Raw genomic sequence first — 21,703 nt, 5'->3', positions numbered from 1 at the left:
TTTATTATATGTTATTATCTTTATTAATATTTTTTGCTTTTATTTTTTACTGCTCACAATCATCTCTCAGGTGCAATATCAGTATACCCTCCTGAAACTCTGCATTCTCATATGAGGACATTACATTTTGGGTTTACTCGACCTTATACTTCAATGTACTTAACTTAGACCTGGTGTCCTCATTTGTGGACACTTTTTTGTGCCATGCAGTGGAAGTAAGCGCACAATACACCAATCTATGTAAAAACAAGATGGCAGCCATCTTTTATGGTTGAAAGTTGTTTATTCATGATTATGTCTGTAGTTTGATATGGCAACAAATCTGACCAATTTTAGCAACAGTCACAAGCTAAGACACTATTAATTAGGAAGTACTCATTTGAAGACATTGGGATTTTATTGTCATCTTGTTTAAGGACGTTGGGACTTAATTATTGGTAATAATGTTTAGTTTTTGATACTTAATGGGTCCTACTGATCCCAAATAACTAGGAGAAATTAAAAATGCATGCCAAACAAAAGTTAGGGTCTCAGGAGGATAGGCTAAACTGTACAATATCTATACTATCCCAGCAGTAAATAAAGTCAAATCAACCATTCAGTCTGTCGCTTAATTATATTTTCCTTCTCTTATATTGCTCTTTGTTTTGTACTGTTTACTTATTAAACTGACCTGTGTTTTTCTTTTTACCTATATGTATGTATATAGTGCTTTGTGTTCTTTTCTACTGTTTCCTCTTTGCGCTATCCCTCTGCTGTAATGGGGCAAATTTCCCCATTGTGAGACAAATAAAGAATTATCTCATCTTATCTTATTGAAAGTTTAAACAACAAAACAAAGATCCGTCACAAATAAGCATCATATATGCATTCACAATCCTAAATACATACCAGAGATGAAAACAGAGCAAAAATAAAAACAACAAAATAATAACACTGACACATAAACCCACACACTGACAACCTCTCCAAGGTTAAACCTAGCCATCTTTCAGTTGCAGTTGATTATTGCATTGACCCCTAAGTTTCATGCAGCCAGCCAGTGAAAGGGCCCCTATGTAGACATATACTGATCAAGTGTATTCAATAAAGAGTATGTCACCCTCTCAAAAGCAGCCAATTGAGCCATTATCATAGTCCATTCCTCATATGGAGGTAGGTGGGTGTTCTTTTCCACTAGAGCCTCTGTAGTATCCGTTTAGCTGTTGTAAAAGCCAAGTAAATCCATCTCTTCTAAAAATATGACAAGCCAGAGTCCTGAAGATCCATGGTTGAACCTAAAAGAGACAGTTTTGCAGAGACATGGAGTATTTTTTTTTTTTTTTCTCAGGACATCAAAGATAACCCGCTGGATGTTTTTCTCCAGTCTTCAAGTGATGGACACGTCCAAAGAATTTGTAAGGTAGAAATTCACTTCTCCAGCATGACTCTACAGGTATCAGTTTCCACTTAAATAGATGCTGTGGAGTCGGATGCCACATCAGCTGGTTGTAAAAATGGGATTGTTGTAACAGCACCAGTTTCACCAAGAGGGGATGACCTATGAGTCATAATACATTTTTATTGGATGACCACTAACCTTGTATCTGAAATTTCATAGTGGTGTGCTCAGATTTTACAGCCAAAGCACTGATTTTCAGGTGTGAAATTAATTTCTGGGACCAAGTTTATATTTTGATTGGTACTGATGCTTTCCAAATTAGAATTATGTAACTTGTATTTGATTAGATAGTAGTGTCTTGGGTAAAATGCGAGGTATTCCATCTTTGCTCATTTTAAACCACCATGCTGATACAGCTCGCTAAACGCTAGATGACAGGGGTGGAGATGGTTGTAACACCTTTTATAAAAGTGTTACAACTAACCCCAATGACAACTAAACACAATTTATCTACCTATCTTACTCCTTTTTTTTCAGCAGGCCAGCAGAGTTGGTGAGAAACGCTAGTAGGGTCGTGATTGCACATGTGCTAAAATCAGCATATGATGAGGTGAGGCAGGGTAACACAGAGAGGTCCGTCCCCAAATAATACTTGCTCTGCCATGTGACACCGAGCAGATACAAGAAATTACAAAACTTCAGAGAAACAGGATCTGGACAGCTGCCCTGTGTGGGGGATCACAGCAGTCAAAATTCAATGCACATCAAAAGGATGTCTTACTGGTTACTGAACTGAGGCAGCAGACTTGTATTTTGGACTCACTCTGTGTGAGGTAATAAGCATCTGACAGGTACAGGTTAGAGAGTTAGACCTTAGTAGGAACTGGTTAAGTTTTCACACTACCCCAGGTTGTGTTAAACTTACCCTGGTAGTTGGGGAGGTTGTAACAGTTGAACTCCTTGTATTATCAATTAATGAATTCCTTGATATAGTAGGAGAAGTTGGAAACAGTAAATAAGGGTATTTTGTGTCAAAATTTGAGAGCTCTAACACAAAACTTCAGCAAGTTATAGGTGCTGAGACAAAAACCATTCCCAGTCTCCTCTATTTAAGCACAATACTAGTGTAAAAATCAATGAAGACTTTTAAAACAAGTGTCATTGTCCTAATGGGTGCCTATTCCAAACAGGGCTACTCGAATAAATTATTCATTCACTTTTCAAACAGAGGCTAAAAAGTCATTTAGAATACGACCTAAATTAAAAAAGGGACAACCACAAAAGAACAACAAAATACAAGTGACATAAAAGTGAAAAATATGCCCATTTTTAAAAATCATTTGTTATTGCTGTGGTTTAGGACAGTCAAAAAAAATGACTTAATATGCATGGCTCTCCAAAATCTGAAAACTAAAGTGCTAAAACTCAAATTTGTGATTTCATGAAGTATAAAATCTGGAGCTGCTCCGTGGACAATGAATAGGGAAAGATGTTGGATGACAGGTGGCACTTAGAGCACTATACCAAGTGTGTCTTGGATATATGACTACATATCTGTTCCAGAACTGACAATATTTCAATAAAATAAAGCTCATGTAGGTGTAAAAACATTTAGTGGACTCCCATTCATATGGAGCAGGTCCAGACTTCATACCCTATGACATCACAAGTCTAGAGAGACTAGCTCATGTGAACAAATAGGCAATTGATTAAACCAGGGAAATAACATTACGAAATTTTTAATTTCCCCCTTCAAAGGGAGTTTAAAACAGCTGGGTAAATCTGCTCAATTAGGAGTTGTACACAAGCAAGACAAAACCAAATGGAGGGCAAGCAAACAAATGGTACTACAGCCAAATGCATTTGCAATATGAGGGGAAAGAGTGCAAATAAATAAAGTGCAAATATGAAAAGTCCAAGATAATACATATTTATTATTAGCTCAACAAGTTAACTGAGGTTAGTCAAACACTTTACATGTATACATGTACTGAAGTCCACATTTATGTATCATGTCAAAGTGACATAGCCAGAAGGTCATATTAAAGCACTCAAAAGCAGTTTTTATTTTCATTTTATTTTATTTATTTAAACAGGGACAGTACATATTGATGAACATTAAATGTAAATATGTAGGATTGTAGCCAATGGCTAATTCCACCCTCAGTCCCTTGGTAGGTTGATGTTTAACCAATCAAAAAAAACATAACAAAAAAAACAAAAACAAAACAATGACAAATAAACAAATGTATAGCGAACAGTAATACAGACACGATAGACCAAGAATTGGGGGACCAGTTTAAAGTGCAAAATTGCTTGAGTGCTAAATTAAAGTTTCAAGTTGACTAGAATTTCTATACAGTAGACATTAATCAGTTTATTTTTCTACTGGCATTTTAGTAACTACACTTGCCACCATCATCACCACCACTACCATCTCCTCCTCTTCATCATCATCATAGTCACAATCACCATTTATGTAATGATTTATTATTTGTTGGGATGGTAAAAAGTGCTATAATAAAAATAATATAATAAAATAAAAATGCAAAAACATTGTTGATGGTGACAGCTTCTCAAAAAGATAATGGGGTGCACTTATTTACCATAAATAAACCGATTTCTTCTATGTTTTAGTATTACAATATAATATCAAGGTAAACTGCATGTGTGAACTCAACAGTGACGAAATCCTGGCTTCTGATTGGTCGCTGCGGAGACTGCCCCCTCGTAATTGCGGAAGTGGAAGTTGTCGAAGTTCACCCTGCTTGTCAGTGTTGCTGTTGTAGTCGCTGTGCTGCTAGTGTCCAGAAACAGAGGATAATAACTCACAGGGATGTCTCTGTCTTTCGAGGGAAGAGTTGTGCTTGTCACCGGGGCCGGAGGAGGTAAACTCGCTCTGCAAACATAACTGAACGTTAGCTAGGCTGTCATTGATGCTAACTGTATCTATATAGGTTTTGTAACGTTAGCTCTGAATGCTAACCTGCTAATGTAGAGATTTCTGAAGTATATTAGGCCAAGTTATTAAGGCAGCTACTGCACGAGTCTCTCTTTTCTTTCTGCTGACCAGCTGTTTAACTGGGTGTCTTGCTAAATGCTAACACCGACGACACAGTCGCAAAGTCGTCAAAGTAAACAGTCTCAGACCAAGGTGTCACTAACTGTTACCTATAACACACTTGTTGGTAATAATGCACAACATGCATTGCATTAGTTAGACTAGCAACCGGTATTTGTCAGCCTTTCATGTGAGGAAAACAGGGAGCAAAGTGCATACAACGCAATGGCTAACAGTCATACAAGTATAAGCGTGTGAAAGGGCACACGCTTGAACACGACAGCAGTGGTTTATGTATCTATGCTTTGGCATTTTACTCATATATTTCTCTTTTCACAGGCCTTGGCAGGGAATATGCACTGGCTTTTGCTGCAAGAGGTGCCTCAGTTGTAGGTAAATAAAGGATCTTCATTTTAAGCCTCTGATTAATTATTAGAACAAGTATTGTGGATGTACTGTACTCTATGATCTTTTTAGTATTTCTTTGCCTTGTAGAAAAAGTCGCCAATGTGTATGTAGACATCTGGCTTTATTATTATTATTCCAGATGTTTTCCCTTTTCACATATCCCTCTTTATTCATTCAACTTTAATGTAACCAGAAACCTCTAGAGATTAAAAATCTCTTTTTTAGGAGTGTCCTGGCCAAGACAGGCAGCAACATAAAGTTACAGACAGACAACAGTAAACAAAAATAAAAAATAAAAAATGTGCAACTCCAAAAGGAGCAGTAAAAAAACACAAAATAAGATGTAATAAGCATGTTAATCAGTGAATTAAAAAACGACAAATAGTTAAAAAGACCAACTTAAACACACCCCGACACTGGCATATAGATGATTGCATACATAATTCTTGCAACAGTGCTTTGAAATGTCCGAGAGGAACCAATGAGTGCAACTTTAAATCCTTCTGCAGAAGATTTCACATATAAGGAGCTGCATACATAAATACTTGTTTGCTAGACTCCATACATACCCTCGGTACAGACAGTAAGATGTGTTCTGAGAATGTAGATCATTGCCATTTTCAATTTTTTGCTTAATCTACACACAAAAATATACACGAGGTAGGTCGAGAATAACTTTATAAACAAGAGAATGCCAATGAAAAAGTCTACGACAATGTAAGGAGAGCCAGCCAACCCGAACATACAGGATACTGCAATGAGTTAGTGGCTTACAGTTGGAAATGAATCTCAGTGCACCATGATATACAGAGTCCAGAGCATGCAAACACTGGGAGGGTGCACTCATATATAATACATCCCCATAATCAAGCACAGTCAAGAAAGTAGCAGAGACCAGCCATTTTTTGGCCAAGAAAGAGAAGCAGTTCCTGTTTCTAAAATAAAAACCCAGTTTCAGCTGAAGCCTTTTTACAAGTAGTTCAGCGTGTGTCTTAAAAAAAAGACAATCAACTAACACAGTGCCCAGGTATTTGAAACACTCTCTGTGCTCTCGCTCTGAAGAGTAGCAATAGCTGGGATATTTGAAAGCTTCACCTTGGCTTTTGTGAAAAACGTGCACTTTGTTTTATCAGCATTCAGGATGAACTTCAGATTGAACAGTAATTGTTAAAGCTAGTTAAAGAGCTTGTTGCTGACTACATGTACACCAAAGCGGTTTGGATCTTTTGAAGTGGGATTGTATGAGGTACTTATCCATGGTCAATACATGCATGTTGTTTGGCACGCCCACAGGTTTGTGAAACAAGAAGGAGTAAGTAGCAGGCAAAATGTACTTTGGCCACCTAAAAAAATCAATAACAGTTTACTTTGTTGAGAATATTTTCACCGCTTTAACTGGCTACAGACAGCCCTGTCTGAATGGCTTCAGATCCCCATCTATGTGCTTGTCAAAGCCTCCAGACTCCATTGGCAGGTTATACAGTTGCAGATGTTGGCATAAACATTTGCCCCAAAATAATAGCTTACCCCATAGCCTGGACCGAACATGCCCTTGAACTCTGACAAGGAATCAGCTTAGCTAAACTCTTCTCCTAACCTAATCATTTGTGGAGAATTGCCGAACTCACCTTATTATTGTTAATCTTTCTCTTCTTGTTGCAATAAAGTGAATGACCTTGGGACAGACACTAAAGGGGGTGGACAGAGTTCTGCAGCTGCTGATAAGGTGGTGGAGGAGATAAGAGCGAAGGGAGGCAAGGCCGTGGCAAACTATGGTGAGAAGTTTAGACTTTTTTCTTAAGTCTCTCTCCTTTCTTCTCTTCATCATTTCATCTTTTTTTTGTCTTTTGCTTACCTTGTAGTGTTTAACTTATGTAATGCTAGACTCAAAAACAACATTGATTTCTGTCAGTCTGACTAGCGTACTGATGAAGCTGTTGGCGAGCTAGTATTGAAGACAAATGGTTCCCCCCTCCATCTTTGTCCACCTCACTTATATAAGAAAAAAACAACTAGTTTTAAAGAACAAAACAACAGCACTTTGATTAATGTATGTGTTTCATAGGCTGTTCTGAGCATGGTAGATTTGTTTGTGAATATAATACTAAGGTTGTCATATGTTTTATTAATGTTATAACAAGCTTTGATGCCCAGCAATCAATTACAGTGTTCCTTTGAAAAGGTGACTCATCATGCATCATTACACAACATACTGAGCATGTGAGGGAGGCCACTTACTTTCTTTAGTACATGATAAAACTAGATCATAAGCACCTCTCCCTGTCAGTTATATTATTGTGACACTAACACATAGTTTATATCTATAAATCTAAATGCAACCAGCAACAATGTAGCAAGAATCAGACCTTTAACTGAAGCTAGAATAAGAACAATGCATAGATGCAGTCTTTTGGAAACTCAGATATGCAGAACGGTGTAAGAATCATCATTTATCAAATGCAAAGATGTAAAAAAAAATCCATGCCCTTTTCTGCACACACAGATTCTGTTGAAGATGGAGAAAAATTGATCCAATCAGCCCTGGATGCATTTGGAAGAATAGGTGAGTTATGTCTTCACAGTATAATGATACTTAATCCAAGTATTGCACCATTAATTATCTTAATTAAATGATTTTTGATGATGTAATTACTGCTATTTAAACCTATTAGGGGGCGGCAGTAGCTCAGTCCATAGGGACTTGGGTTGGGAACCGGAGGGTCGCCTGTTCGAGTCCCCGTCCGGACCAAAATATGGAGCATGGACTGGTGGCTGGAGAGGTGCCAGTTCAGCTCCTGGGCACTGCCNTGTGTGTTCGGACCTGTGTGTAATTGACAAACAGAGTGAAAAATTGAATTTCCCCTCGGGGATTAATAAAGTATATTAAAAAAAAAAAAAAAAAAAAAAAAAAAAATTATTTAACTGAATATGTACCTTTCTTACAGATGTTGTGGTAAACAATGCTGGGTGAGTCATTTCACATTCTGTGAGGTCTAATCACATCATCCATTTTTAGAGTGGCTGCTTGATTGTAGTTAGAATATTAAGATGTGTATTAGCCACTATAATCAACCTTAAAGAGACAGATCACCTCAGAATTAAAAACACGTTACTCCTCTTACCTGTAGAGCTATTTATCGATCTAGAGTGTTTTGGTGTGAGTTGCAGAGTGTTGGAGAGTTCTGCCTTCTCTTGAATTAATAGAAATAGATGGCACTTGGCTTGTGGTGCTCAAAGCGTTCAAAAAATACATCTGAGAAACTCAACAGCAGTGTCTCTTTCCAGAAATCATGACCTGGTTAAGATAATCCACAGACCTTGTTGTGAGCGGTTTCATGTAGGAACTGTTTTCTTTCTACCGAACTACACCTACCAACTGAATCACCGCACAGAGGGAGGCGTGTATCTACTGCTCACCTAGCATCACTGACCTAGCTAACGTTACAGCTCAGCTGAAGAGGACGCCATTAATGTTTACATCTCGTGCTGCCACAAAGGCAAGCTGCTCATCCATGAGTAGATGCATGCCTCCTTCTGTGCGGTAATATGGTTGGTGGGTCCAGAAAATAGTTCCTACATGAGACTGCTCACAACAAAGTCTGTGGATTATCTTGAGTAACCAGGTCATGATTTATGGGAAGAGACATTGCTGCTGAGTTTTTCAAATGTATTTTTTTGACACTTTGAGCACCATAAGCTGAGTGCCATCTAGTTCCATTATATTAGACAGAAAGCAGACATCTCTCCTGCTGATATCTCCCACACTCTGCAACTTGCACCAAAACAATCTAAACTTATAAATAGCACTACAGATAAGAGGAAACATATGTATTTTTGATTGTGGGGAGGAAAGTTCCTTTTAGGTTTTGTCACAAAGACTGAAAAGACTAAAACTCATTCCTGCTTTTCTTTTTTAAGGATCCTCCGTGACCGATCATTTGCCAGGACCAGTGATTTAGACTGGGGTAAGTACTTAATTTCTAATCTTTACATTCTCTTCACTCTCATTAACTCATACTGTGTAAGGGATCACATTTTTCACATTTGTTTAGCTCACTGTGCCATCATGCTATAAGTAGAAGATTACATTTGTTTGAACTTGTGTGTGTTGTCTATGTACCTTATGTCCATAAGAACAGATTGTCTGTGTGGGAGTTTAAATCAAATCAAAGTTAAAATAACTTTATATATGTGTTAGGAACTTCATTTGTGTAAAAACGTCAGTGCATACACAACACGTACGACAACATCATTTTAAAACACACAGGGTAGGGTGCAGCTTTAAGATGTCCCCCCAAAAAAATGCTTAAAAATATCCATAAATAAGTAATAAATATGGATCAAGCACCCAAGCTAGCTCAAGCATTAATGAGTCTGATAGAAGTAGGCAGAAAGCTTGACATGGCCTGCTTGGCCTTGAGTGGGAGTGACCTGTATCTGCAGCCTGAGGGTAAGTGATGTATTGGTTGTGTAGTGTGTGTTTGTGTGTGTGTGGTATGTGAGGCTGTTTGTAGTTCTCACATTTTAGTCAGTCTGCTGTGGATGCTACTCAGAGGTGGTTGATCCAGTCCAATGATTGTGCTGCTCATTCTAATGATTTTGTTGAGAGGGCTGGGGCGGATTTTGCTCAAAGCACCAAACCAGGCTGTTAGGTTGAAGGTGATGATGGATGTAATGGAACACTTGTAGAAAGCCAGTAAGACTGATTGGTGCACCAGGAGTTTATAGAGTTTCCTCAGAAAGAAGAGGCGTTGTTGTTGACATTTGGAGAAGACGATTTGGTTTGAAAGTGAGTTTGTGGTCAGCTGTGGTTCAGAGGTATTTGTATGCCTCCACTCTCTCTATGTTCTGGCTATTTACCCGAGGGATGGTGTGCTGTTCATGACAGAAATCAATGACCAGCTCCTTGGTGCTGGAGGTGTTGAGGTCAAAGCAATTCCCCTTTTACTGCTCTGAGGACGTGTTCATCTCAGCCTGGAGCTGCCCCTCACAGTTAATGGTGTCCACAATGACTCTGTCTGAGAATTTGATGTAGATTATTTCTGGATCTGAGCCTCTGCAGTTATCAGTGCACAGGGTGAAGAGCACAGGTGACATTACAGAGTCCTGTGGGGCTCCAGTGGAGATGGAGATGGTTTGAGCAGAGCTGAACTGTCTATTAATTCTGACCACTGACATCTCCCTGTCACAAATGAAAGGACATAATATCCACATGCTTTGGACATGCCTCTCCCTGTATAACCTTTGGTTGGAAATATTCAGTACAGTCTCACAAGGTATCTCTGTGTCTGTCAACCCATCCCCAATCACTGCCCTGTTTGGAGTCATCTTAACGCCTACAACATCAAATTATGTGAAGAACTTTACAGCTTTTGTAGAGCTCTTAGCTAGAGGCTTGATTCTTGTCAAATGGAAATCTCCCGCTCAACCAGTGGTGGATGAAGTACCGGAAAGCTACACTTGAGTAAAAGTACGGACAACTGAACAGAAAATGACTTTGGTAGAAGTTTAAGCCACCTAATAGAATATTGCTTTAGTAAAAGTCTTAAATTATCTAATACTTACTGTACTGAAGTATCGAATTCAATTTTCTGATATTAATTGAAAGTAAAAGTTCAAGTAAATGCTGATAATAAAAAAAGCAAGCAGTCAGACTTTTGGCGAATTACGAAGGTTATTTCTTCTTGAGATGTGCTTCCTCTTCTCCTGAATTACACTTGAAGAACTAAGAGGTATTTTTTTCACAACTTAATGGTTTAAAGAATAAAATCCAGGTTTTTCCCTTTTCCCCATTCCTTCATTCGACTGCTGAGTGGATTGGCTGCTAGTTTTTGTAATACATGGGGACCATTTTTTGCACATGCGAACAAACTTGACCTTTGCTACCATCCCAGACTGACAAACTCTTAAACCATTGTTAGTAGGGATGTACGTGGTTAGGCAACTAGTCGATTAAACATATCTACCTTCACTTGTCAGCACCAGAAATGCTGGTTGGTTAAGCTTATTATTAAAATTATTATTATTTTACGTAATTGTGTTCACCCAATGATAACGCCATTGTAATAATCACAAGCACACGGAAAGTAACATGCTGATCAATTAGGGATGAGCACGATTAGTCGGCTAGTCGATTACATGTTCCTAGCCTCAATAGTTGGTGCCAGAGAAACTTATTATTAAAATTATTATCATTTATGCTGTACCGTCCACCCAGTGATAACGCTGTTGTAATAATCATGCCGTTTCCTCAAGATTTATGTTCCTAAAGTGTATTTTTTTCAGTAGATGTTATTTGTTAACTTTATTTAGTGGGTTGTTGTCATGTTTTGTAGGATGATGTGCAGTGTTGATATTGCACGGTGCAAAGTGCCACACATTTCTGCAATATATAGTTACATATATAGAAAAATGTGATTAATAATGTCAAATAGCTCTTATATGTAATATTTTTTCAGACAGTGTTTAACCTTGTAGATTAAATTGTGCTCAGTTTTGACTGTCTGCTGAGTGTTTCCTTACTTTGAGAGTAGTCGCATAGTTTAAGTTTAAACTTCTGTTTCAGTGTCAGGGAAATTAGCCACAAGGATCATCCCTAATTTACAGTGTTTGTACCTGATCCATAGAAATGATTTACTTTGTGTTTTATTGTTGCATATTCCTCATACGTGCAATTGTATGTATATGCAGTACACATGTTTATTTTTACAGTTTCCACGCAACTTGGTGTACTACTGTTATCTGTTGTTTCTCTGAAAAAAAAAACGAATGAATAAAGCTAAGGGAAAAAAAGAAAGGACCGGCAGGATCAAATGTGGATTTACATCCAAAAAAATATTGACTTTAAGCTGGATTTGATCCACGGTGCTCTCATGTGAAATAACAAAAGTGTTTTATGTGTATTCGTGTTTAGTGGGTCACCCCTCTTGTTCTCCTTTTCAGACCTGATTCAGAGGATTCACTTGAGAGGCTCCTTCTTGGTGACTCGAGCTGCCTGGAACCACATGAAAAACCAAAAGTTTGGCAGGTAAGGAGCTCGGCTTCTGACAGCTATTGACGGGGATAAAGGCTGTGCCATGCCTTTATTACGTGGGCAGGGTTTTCTTTTAGATCCAGCTAAAGTTACAGTATCCTCAGCAGACAGACCATGGCTGGACTGTAATCAAAAGGATGTCAGCATGGCACGAAATGCTCTTTGGTGAGACCCGATTCAGACGTCAGCAAAAGTACCAGAGACTCTCAAAATGGTTTTTATATGCCCCATTTTAAGTGGGCTCTTGAGGATGTGCACTTGAGGTAATGAGTAATATAAAGCATGTCTACCATCACATTATTATACATATTCTAACTCTGACTTTAGTCACTTGGTACCCCTTAATATGTCTAGCTCCATTGGTTTCATGGTGTGCAGTGAAAAAATCTGCATACTAATAAAAGCCCAAGACAGCAAATTTGATATGAATATGTAAATCACCAAAGAATGAAGGAAATTACTTAATTTGGCTGTGCAGCACTGCAGGTTAATCTCTGAACAATTTGAGCTCTGTTTAAATCGATGACTCCACAAGAAGCAGCAGAGATGTCTGTGCAGGCTCATCTTTTTCTCCCAAGTAGTGCAGCATAAAAAATTCAAATGTCCACCAGTGTGAAGTTGTAGAGTTGAAGGTGTTTTGCCACTCACCAATGATTCTTCACCTCTGGAGAAGCCTCTTCAATAAGAAGTAAACATCCACTGAATAATTTATACTGAGGCAGTGAGAATGTATGCAGATATGTGTTGGTCACGTTTTGAGGCAGCTTACAGAAAATGGTGAGGATGACCCCAAAATCAAAAATACCTATTTTTCCTTTTACCTGTAGTGCTGTTTATTAATCTAGTTTTTTTTTATGTGAGTAATGTAGGTATTGGCGATATTAGCCATAGAGATGTCTGCCTTTCTGAATATAGTGGAACTAGATGGCACTCGGCTTGTGGTGCTCAACCCCTCCAATTTCTCTTTCCAGAAATCATGACCCGAATACTCAAGATAATCCACAGATCTTGTTGTGAGCAGTTTCATGTAGGAACTTTCTTCTGTTTAGCTAACTACACCCGCAAATGTATTGCCGTGCAGAAGCGTGCATGTACTCATGGGTGAGAGGCTCATGTTGTGATCTTGGCCGAGCTGTAATTTTAACCCCTAACCCACTGTGCGATTATGGAAAACATCATAATCACGATTATTTTGGTCAAAATTGAAATCACGATTATGCAAACAATTATGCAGCGCACGTGATGACTTATATTGTTTACACGACAGCATGTCATTTCTGTCTCTACATGGTCGCACGTTTACAATTCTCCTTTGCTCTGTATTGTGCATGGCGGAGTTCGGCCCCGATGCGCGCACACACACACACACACACACACACACACACACACACACACACACACACACACACACANCGGTATTGCACATGCGCGGCTTCCGTAGAAGACAAAATAACATCTCCAGGTGTCTGTGACCAAAAATCGTTTACCCTCGATTTCAGTAAATTTGAAATCGTTTGACCTCAAAATCGTAATCGCGATCACCAGACGATTAATTGCACAGCCCTAGTGCTAGGTGAGCTAGCAGTAGATTCCCACTTCCTTCTGTGCAGTGATCAGATTCCTGTCTGACTTTCAGCACCTGTTCCCAAACTGGACCCGCAACATGCAATACCACACTTGCCCTTCTACCCGCACATATGACCAATAAGTTATGCAACGCGTCCTGGCCCCAAAACTGCAAATCCTATAATAACCATGTGGTGTTCAAATAATTTGGTTAGGCACCATGGTTATAGCGATCATTTTGGGACATTTCATACATGTGAAACTAATTAATATGTTTTAAAAAGAAGGTCATTAAGAAAATACAATTGAAAACAATATTTTTTGCTTATACTCAAAATTTTGAGCAGCACATGTCAGCAGTTACCGTGCCTGTTAGTAACACACCTGACACACAAAGTCAGTCAGAGGATTCATTCAATCATTCATTTTCTGTAACCGCTTATCATGTTAGGGGTTGCGGAGGAGCTGGAACCTATCCCAGCTGACAGTGGGCGAGAGGTGGGGTACACCCTGGACAGGTCACCAGACTATCACAGGGCTGACACATAGAGACAGACAACCATTTACACTCACATTCACACCTACGGCCAATTTAGAGTCACCAATTAACCTGCATGTCTTTGGACTGTGGGAGGAAGCAGGAGTACCTGGAGAAAACCCACACTGACACGGGGAGAACATGCAAACCCCGCACAGAAGGGCTCCCCCACACCTGAGTTCAAACTGGGAACCCTCTTGCTGTGAGGTAGCAATGCTAACTTCTCCACCACCGTGCCACCAGTCAGAGGATTAAAACATTAAACTTTCAATTAAACTCTAAACTTGACTTGACTTAATTATTCTCATTTTATTTTAATATAGTTATCATCCAACCCCCGCGGTCCAACCCACATGTTCTTTTTTTCCCACCCAGAACTGAACCTGAAAATAAAATTAAGACACAATACCACCGGCAAAAATTACCCTCTCTGTGCTGGTAGGTTGGTGTGTGTAGTTCAGTAGTGAGAAAATAGTTTCTACATGAAACTGCTCACAGCAAGGTCTGTGGATTGTCTTGAGTAACCAGGTCATGATTTCTGGAAAGAGACATCGCTTTTGAGTTATTCATTTAATACTATTAATTATTTGAGAGAAGGTAGACATCTTTACGGACGATATGTCCAACACCCAGCAACTCACACCAAAACAATCAGTAATAAACAGTTGTGCTTTTCCTGCTATGACAAATAAAATGTGTGCTCATTCTTGCTAAGTGCAACCTCAATACAAACCTCAAAAGCTCTTTTCAGAGCCGCTTGCATGTTTTGAATTTTAATTTGCAGAAGAAGGTCACACAGCCAGTTTTGCTCCCATGTTACTCCAGGTAACAGATGCCCTCCACGTGTGCGCATGTGGTCTACATGAATGGGAGAAGAAAGTAGTCCAAAAACACTGAGGTGACATTTTGCAGAAAGTTTCACTGCATTCAGCCAAAGAGCAGCTTTTTATTATGTAGAGTAGAAAACAGTTGCAGATAAGACAGAGAAAAACATTTTTTTAATCATGATCATCTGAAAATCACGTGTAGTTTTTTTAGTGTCCTGTGGGTTTGAAATTCAATCTCTGTGTGCATTCAACCTGAGCTAAAGTTAATTGTGTATTTAAAGGTAAGACCATAACAGAAAGAAATAAAAAGTAGGAAGGTTCATGACATGACTGTCAGAGAGAATGGGCACAGAAGCCAACGCTGTGAGTAAAATGTTAAAGCATGGAGCAACACACAGAATTTTACTCTGTATTATTAGGTCCATAATGCACAAAAGGAAGTTTGTGTGTTTGCTGTTGCTCTTCTACAGGACAACTTTTTATTGTCTGAAAACTTCCCTCAGTAATTGAATCATAGGCTTTAGCATATAAAAGTTATTGATTTGCGTAATATGATATCATTGCCAATCCTCTGGTGGATCCACTGTAGTATACAGTATGAGTATGCTGTGATATGGATCACTGCTTTCTGATGACCAGTGAGACAGCGTGTTTCAGATGTCTCCCACACCTAATGTGGCATTGGTGCTTAACCTCATTATATTTTCTTGACTGAAGTGAACTCTCTGCGTGAGATGACTATCAAAATTGTATGTGCAAGACTGTGAGCCTGCTGTGCATACATGCATTCACTCCTGCATACAGCCTGTGCTCACCATGAAATGTTAAAGTAAATGTGCAGTTCTGTATCTGCAGTAAAGCAGCTGAATGTTATGTGTGTGTGAATGGGCCAGCATTACATGACTAGATGCCTACATGTGCGTACTCCTGTGTGATTATGCATGCATGAAGAGTACGTGCCACTTTGTGTAATTATGTGTGTGTGTGGGCCGTCTGTGTTTCCCATTACTGCATCGCTATGCCTGTGACTGACTTGTTGCCTCCGGTTGTCTGTGGCCAGAATTATCATGACGGCTTCAGCCGCCGGCATCTATGGTAACTTCGGCCAGGCAAACTACAGCGCTGCCAAGCTGGGCATGCTGGGGCTGTCAAACACGTTGGCCATCGAGGGAAGCAAGTACAATGTCCACTGCAACACTATTGCTCCTATCGCTGGGTCACGCCTCACAGAGAGTATCATGACCCCGGGTAAGTAGAGAGATTAAACAAATACATAAATGCATGCAGTTGGTCAGTATAATGCGTACTATGATGTTCTGCCAGGTCCACACTCTCTCACATGTACATGTGTCTTTGGACAGGCCAAAATAGCCAAATGGATTTTAACCATAGTTCTTTTTTTTTTTTTAGAACAGCTGCATAATGTAAGGCCCATGTTACGTTGATTTACAAAATTTGAGGTAACAGCAGTCCCGTTTGACATGCAAATTTGTCATCTAATATTCAAGAACTGTGGTTTTTCACTGTACCAACAGCCATGATGAAATCATGCACCCTGTAAGTGCTTTAAAAGTTTTAAAGTGTGAGCCCTTGATTAAAACAGGCAGCCCTGCCCTCCTTATTTTACTGTAGGTGCTAGCTGTGCCTCCAAATACTGACAAAAGTATGAGTAAGAAAGCTAATGAAACATGTATATTTTTCATGTTTAAAATATTTCTCATGACAGAAGGTAACGCAGCATTGGATACTCGCAGTGAACACAATGAAATATAGCTCAAAACAGCTTGTAAACGTTGGAGACTTTATGTTGCCTTTGAACATTATATCAAACAAAAGACTAAAATACAACCTTCAAAATGAAAACAGGCTGTGTTTCAAAAGGATCTCACGAGCCCATAAAGATAGGAAATGTTTTTTTAACCCACCAAACCCACTGTGTGTCTACACATCATGAGCATATTGTGCATGCTCTGCGACTGCAGCTCTGTTGACAGGGGTATTAAGTGACAAATTAGAGGAATGGCTTTGCTGCCCTGCTGTGCTGGTCTACAGTAGCATCTGTCACACTGCGCCGTGCCAACTGTCACAGGATGGCCTCACCTTAGTAAATGACTCGGTTCCATATGTTGGCTTTCACTGACTCAGGCTTTTCTCAAACACAAACAACAAAACTAATCTTGCTAAACATTGCAGAGTGCAGCGAAACAGAATGCCCGGTCTTTTACCACCGTGTTTTATTGATTGAGGCTGCGGATATTTTCAGCACACATATGGTGTCTGGCATTAAATCTTTACCAGTTCATACAGGGAATTAAAAGCCTGTGCCATATTTATTTGCTTGACACCATGCCAACATGTTTAGGAATCTGTTTCATTACTTTTTAGAGATCACTTTTAAATTGATTTTGACTTGGACCTACTGTGTGTTCTCATGCATTCAGAAGTTGTCTTTAATGCTCCAGTATCAGTGCATGTTCTTTTGCTATTTGTCCAGCAGAAGATTAGATTATTTAAGAATACAGATTAGTATGTAGCAAACAATCCCAGCTGTGTAGTGAGGAGACAGTGACATAACAAATACACAGGGTTCCTGGTAGAGTCATGGAATTTTACAATCTCATTTTCCAGGCCTGGGAAGATCATGGAATCAGAGAACTTCTTACAGGTTTTGGAAAAGTAATGGAATTTGGTTGTATGTATTAAAATTAATTGTTGCAGTAATCTTCCACTGGATAACAATCCATGTAATGCTAACATAATGGCAAATTTGTCTTTTTAGGTTAGCCGACGTAACATGGTGATAATATGCGCCGATGTGGAACACCGTTTATTTGACCATCATGTAGATTTCTTCAATTTTCTCCTTGCGTTCTGTCTCTCCCTCCATGTATGCCAGCTGGCTTGGATAGAGTTTGAATGTGATATGTTTGCATAAGAGAATAATAATGTTATTACAGTGTGATTTAACATGTAGAGTGGTGTAAATTGTACTGCATTTTTGAGATTTGATAATTTGTCCATGAAAATGTGTGGGGACGCTGGATATATTACCTTGCTTTTGATAAATTAAAAGAACAGTGATTTTGGTGAATTTAGGGGCATCTGTCGATGAGGCTTGCAGATTGCAACCAGCTGAAACTTCTCCCGGTTAGAATTCCTTCAGTGTTAATTATTCAGGAGATTTTACACGAGAGCCAAATTGTCGTCAGAGGTCTCTTCCTCTCCTAAACAATCGGACCAGGTGATTAAAACCTGTAAAAACACTGAATAAAGCAGTTTCATGTTACAAATCAAATCAGCATGTTTCTCCTACGCTGTTTCGCACTTCGCAGACGGCCCGCTTGCTCAGCACCTGCAAATGTGTGCTCACCTTTTTTCTGATCCAGACATTCAGGAGGTTTTTACTTAGAGCCAAATTATCCGCAGAGGTCTCTTCCTCTCCAAAACAAACTAATTTGGGGATTTAAAGCAGTATAAATGCTGAACAAAGCAGTTTCACTTTAAAATAATTGTGTTTTTCCATTGCTCTTATTGTGGAGTATCTGCTAAGCCCTGTCTAGAGCCAGTGTTTGGTTTGTCCAATCTGGGCTATTGTAGAAACATGGCAGTGCAGCATGGCGATCTCCGTAGACGAGGACCTGCTACCTATATAGATATAAACAGCTTGTTTTAAGGTAACGAAAACACAATAATTCTTATTTTCAGGTGATTATACACTAAAGAAAACATACTTATTATATTATATTCCATTTCTGTCAATATATCCCCCTAAATCCTACACACTGGACCTTTTAAGAACATGATTTCAGAGGATGTTTATTCATCATACTCCTATAGTGTACTTGAGTTAGATATATATACAAAAATAAGGGTATTTTCTGCTCCTTTTCTACCATTTTGTTTTCCTGTAATTCCTTTTTAAAATGGTTAAACAGCAGCTTGTAATTGATGCTAGCTCTGTAGAAAGAGGACAAATGCTTTAGGCGTGTCTAATAACTCAGACCATGTATTTGTGGTATTTGCAAAATGAGCACATTCAGCAAACACAGCATCATTTTAACAAAACGCCAACTGCCAAACAGAGACACTGATGCAGAGGCACCCCTCTGCAGTATAGGACAATTGTGTAACAGACATGCAATAAAAGAAGAAGCTCTGCTGTACTGTATTTGTGTATGTCTTGTTTTATTTAGACCTTGTGGCGTCTCTGAAGCCTGAGTATGTTGCTCCCCTGGTCCTCTGGCTCTGTCATGAACAATGCCAAGAAAATGGAGGACTGTTTGAGGTATTAAAAAAAAAAGAAAAACTCACTTTGTTTCTTTCTCTAAAGATCTCTCTCTCACTGTACTGCCTGTAGCTTTGTGTCTGTTTTTTTCTGCACAGTAATATACCACTGACATATTCAGCTTCTGTAAAGAGACAATATTTTTTTCATATTTGTGCGTTTGCTCATCTTCTCATGTTTCATCTGCTTTCAGCTCGGCGCAGGCTGGATCGGTAAATGTGAGTACTGTGTGTGTGTGTGTTTTTCCCGAGGAAACGTCTGTATGCATCTATGATATTCATTAGCCCCTGGTTCACTACAGCTGTATGTGTGTGATCTTCACGATGCAGCGACCTCTTTATTTGTGTGTGTCCATGTGTGCAGTGCGCTGGGAGCGTTCTCAGGGCTGCACTGTAAGAAAGAAGAACCAACCCATGACTCCTGAGGCTGTCAGGGACCAGTGGGACAAAATCTGTGATTTTACAGATGCCACCAAGCCTACCAGCGTACAAGGTCAGTAATGCATTGGGCTGAATGCATGCTCACATACACAATAGCCTACAAAAACATGTACTGGAGCATGTGTATACAGAGAGTACACACTGTACATACTTACATAAGCACCTTACGGTAGATTCTCATGTGGTTTATGTCTTTACGAGAATGTAAACCACAGAATTCCCTTTTGTCTTGAATGGTCATTTATTCATTGTGAGCATGATCATATCTCTCACAACCAATAAACAAACAACTCCTGCTCGGATTTGAGGCGTTACTAAAGCCGTTTTCACAAAGATTTTTATTTGAATACAAATCTGAGTTGGATCATGCCCTCCATCATAACCCTGCTGGTCTGCTTTCACACTTGTTTGACTCATTCTGTGTTGAGTCAGAGTGATTCAGATTGCACATCGCTGCATAGCTGCACTGAATCTAATCAAAGCCATCAGATACTTAACAATGAAATAACCATGCTCATTGTGCAGTTTGTTCTTGTCTCTGGCTCTGTGTTTTAGCAGTGGGGCAGATCCCTAGCCTCTCGAAAGTACTTCTCCACTTTAGAGTGCTACTTCAACAAACTGTTTACAAGGCAGTTCAATTATTTTCAGTCAGCGACATGAAATGATAGTTAAACTAGGCCTGTAACTGTAATTAGATTAGGCAAAAATGATTGAGGTCATGTCTGTATATGATAGGATACTGCCTGTTGTGTTTACATTAGAATGTCATCAACATTTAATCTAATTCAATTTTATTCATTAAGCCCAATATCACAAATCACAATTTGCCTCAGAGGGTTTTAGAGCATACGACATCCCTCTGTCCTTGGACCCTTACAGCATTTACATGAGAATGTCACCAACATGTAGGCCAACATGATGCCACGACAAACATCAGGGTTTTCCGTACTATTGTAAGACTTGTGCGCAACTCCTAAGCATTTTTTTCTCAGCACCTAAGCTCAATGAGCAGAATAAAACTATGCTGAGTGACGCGTTTTGCTGTCATTTCTGGTTGTACTGCTTCTGTCCTCGTCTGCTCTCTGTGTCACACACACACAACAATAGTGAACGAGGTGAAGTGACGATAACGTCGAGGCTATTAGGTGATTTTCCCGACTGACACTGACCAGACAGAGTGTTTGAAAGAATAAGGTCCTAAAGATAAAAGATATCTTAGATATATATATATAAAGATATCTATGAATCTCTAAATATACTGAACAGTTATAAGTTCATTGCACTTTGAAAGGAAGTGCTCGCATTATTATGCTGTTATATTATCATATCAGTGGCATAAAATGGTCTTACAAACAATAATATTGTTTATTGCAGTTATTTCTGGAACAATATATCGTCCAACAAAAGTAGTTATTGTGGCAGGCCTACGTCAATGGAAGATTTTGATCTTTATTATGGGGCTATTGACAGCTGTTTCAGTGTGACAGTGTGTCACATTAGTATATTATTATTTCTTTATCAACACTTCATTTTTATTGGTTTTACAAAATGTCATAAAAAGGAAAACACAGAAATAAGTATACAAATAAATAAAAAGGTCTGCAAAGCTATTCATCCCTGTGATATAGTCAGTTACCGAGTCTCTCATCTTGTCGTTCGTTGACAAATAAACACTGTCCATTTCTCCCATTTCTCTCAACATCACTCCTCTTGAGTCCATATCCTGTGGGTTAACAGTTCCATATCATATATTTCATTCACAATTTTCAGCCACTCATCTTGTGTTGGTGGTTCTGCCTTATACCATCTCTTTGTGATGGCCTTTTTACAGGCTGCCAACAACATTTTCAGTATGTATCTGTCTTCTCTTAACACGATTCATCCTGCCTTATTGCCTAAGCACATTTCCCTGCATGATCCAAAATTTTAATGATAACTGTATGAATGTTTACCCAAATTGCACAATTTCAGGACAAAGCAAAAATACATGAGTATGATCCACATTTATTGCCCTGCATCTTGCTATAGACAGGTATTTGCCCTTAATCTGTGGCGTAATAAAGAATTTAATTATATTCTTCCAACAGTGCTCTCTCCAAGTACGAGAGGATATTGTAGACTGTTGTGTTCTCCAAATATGCGCCCATTCATCTTCTGTAATATT

The 21,703-nt window shown here is 39.0% G+C and overlaps 1 protein-coding gene across 1 annotated transcript in view; it reads left to right on the top strand.

Moving 5' to 3' along the window:
- The first annotated feature begins 4,110 nt into the window (after positions 1-4,110).
- Positions 4,111-21,703, top strand: part of hsd17b4 (hydroxysteroid (17-beta) dehydrogenase 4) — a 47,202-nt gene continuing 29,609 nt past the window's right edge. The window contains exons 1-11 of the mRNA XM_050051732.1: positions 4,111-4,269; positions 4,782-4,835; positions 6,518-6,625; positions 7,354-7,413; positions 7,796-7,817; positions 8,769-8,815; positions 11,793-11,877; positions 15,875-16,062; positions 19,008-19,099; positions 19,293-19,317; positions 19,463-19,591. Of these exons, the coding sequence (XP_049907689.1) occupies positions 4,218-4,269; positions 4,782-4,835; positions 6,518-6,625; positions 7,354-7,413; positions 7,796-7,817; positions 8,769-8,815; positions 11,793-11,877; positions 15,875-16,062; positions 19,008-19,099; positions 19,293-19,317; positions 19,463-19,591 (862 nt within the window). The 5' untranslated portion in view covers positions 4,111-4,217. The remainder of the gene's footprint in view (positions 4,270-4,781; positions 4,836-6,517; positions 6,626-7,353; positions 7,414-7,795; positions 7,818-8,768; positions 8,816-11,792; positions 11,878-15,874; positions 16,063-19,007; positions 19,100-19,292; positions 19,318-19,462; positions 19,592-21,703) is intronic.

The sequence above is a fragment of the Epinephelus moara genome, chromosome 8 (genome assembly GCF_006386435.1).
Source record: "Epinephelus moara isolate mb chromosome 8, YSFRI_EMoa_1.0, whole genome shotgun sequence".
NCBI classification, from domain to species: domain Eukaryota; kingdom Metazoa; phylum Chordata; class Actinopteri; order Perciformes; family Serranidae; genus Epinephelus; species Epinephelus moara.
Note: the sequence above shows the minus strand (reverse complement) of the source record. Positions and strands in the feature narration are given on the sequence as shown.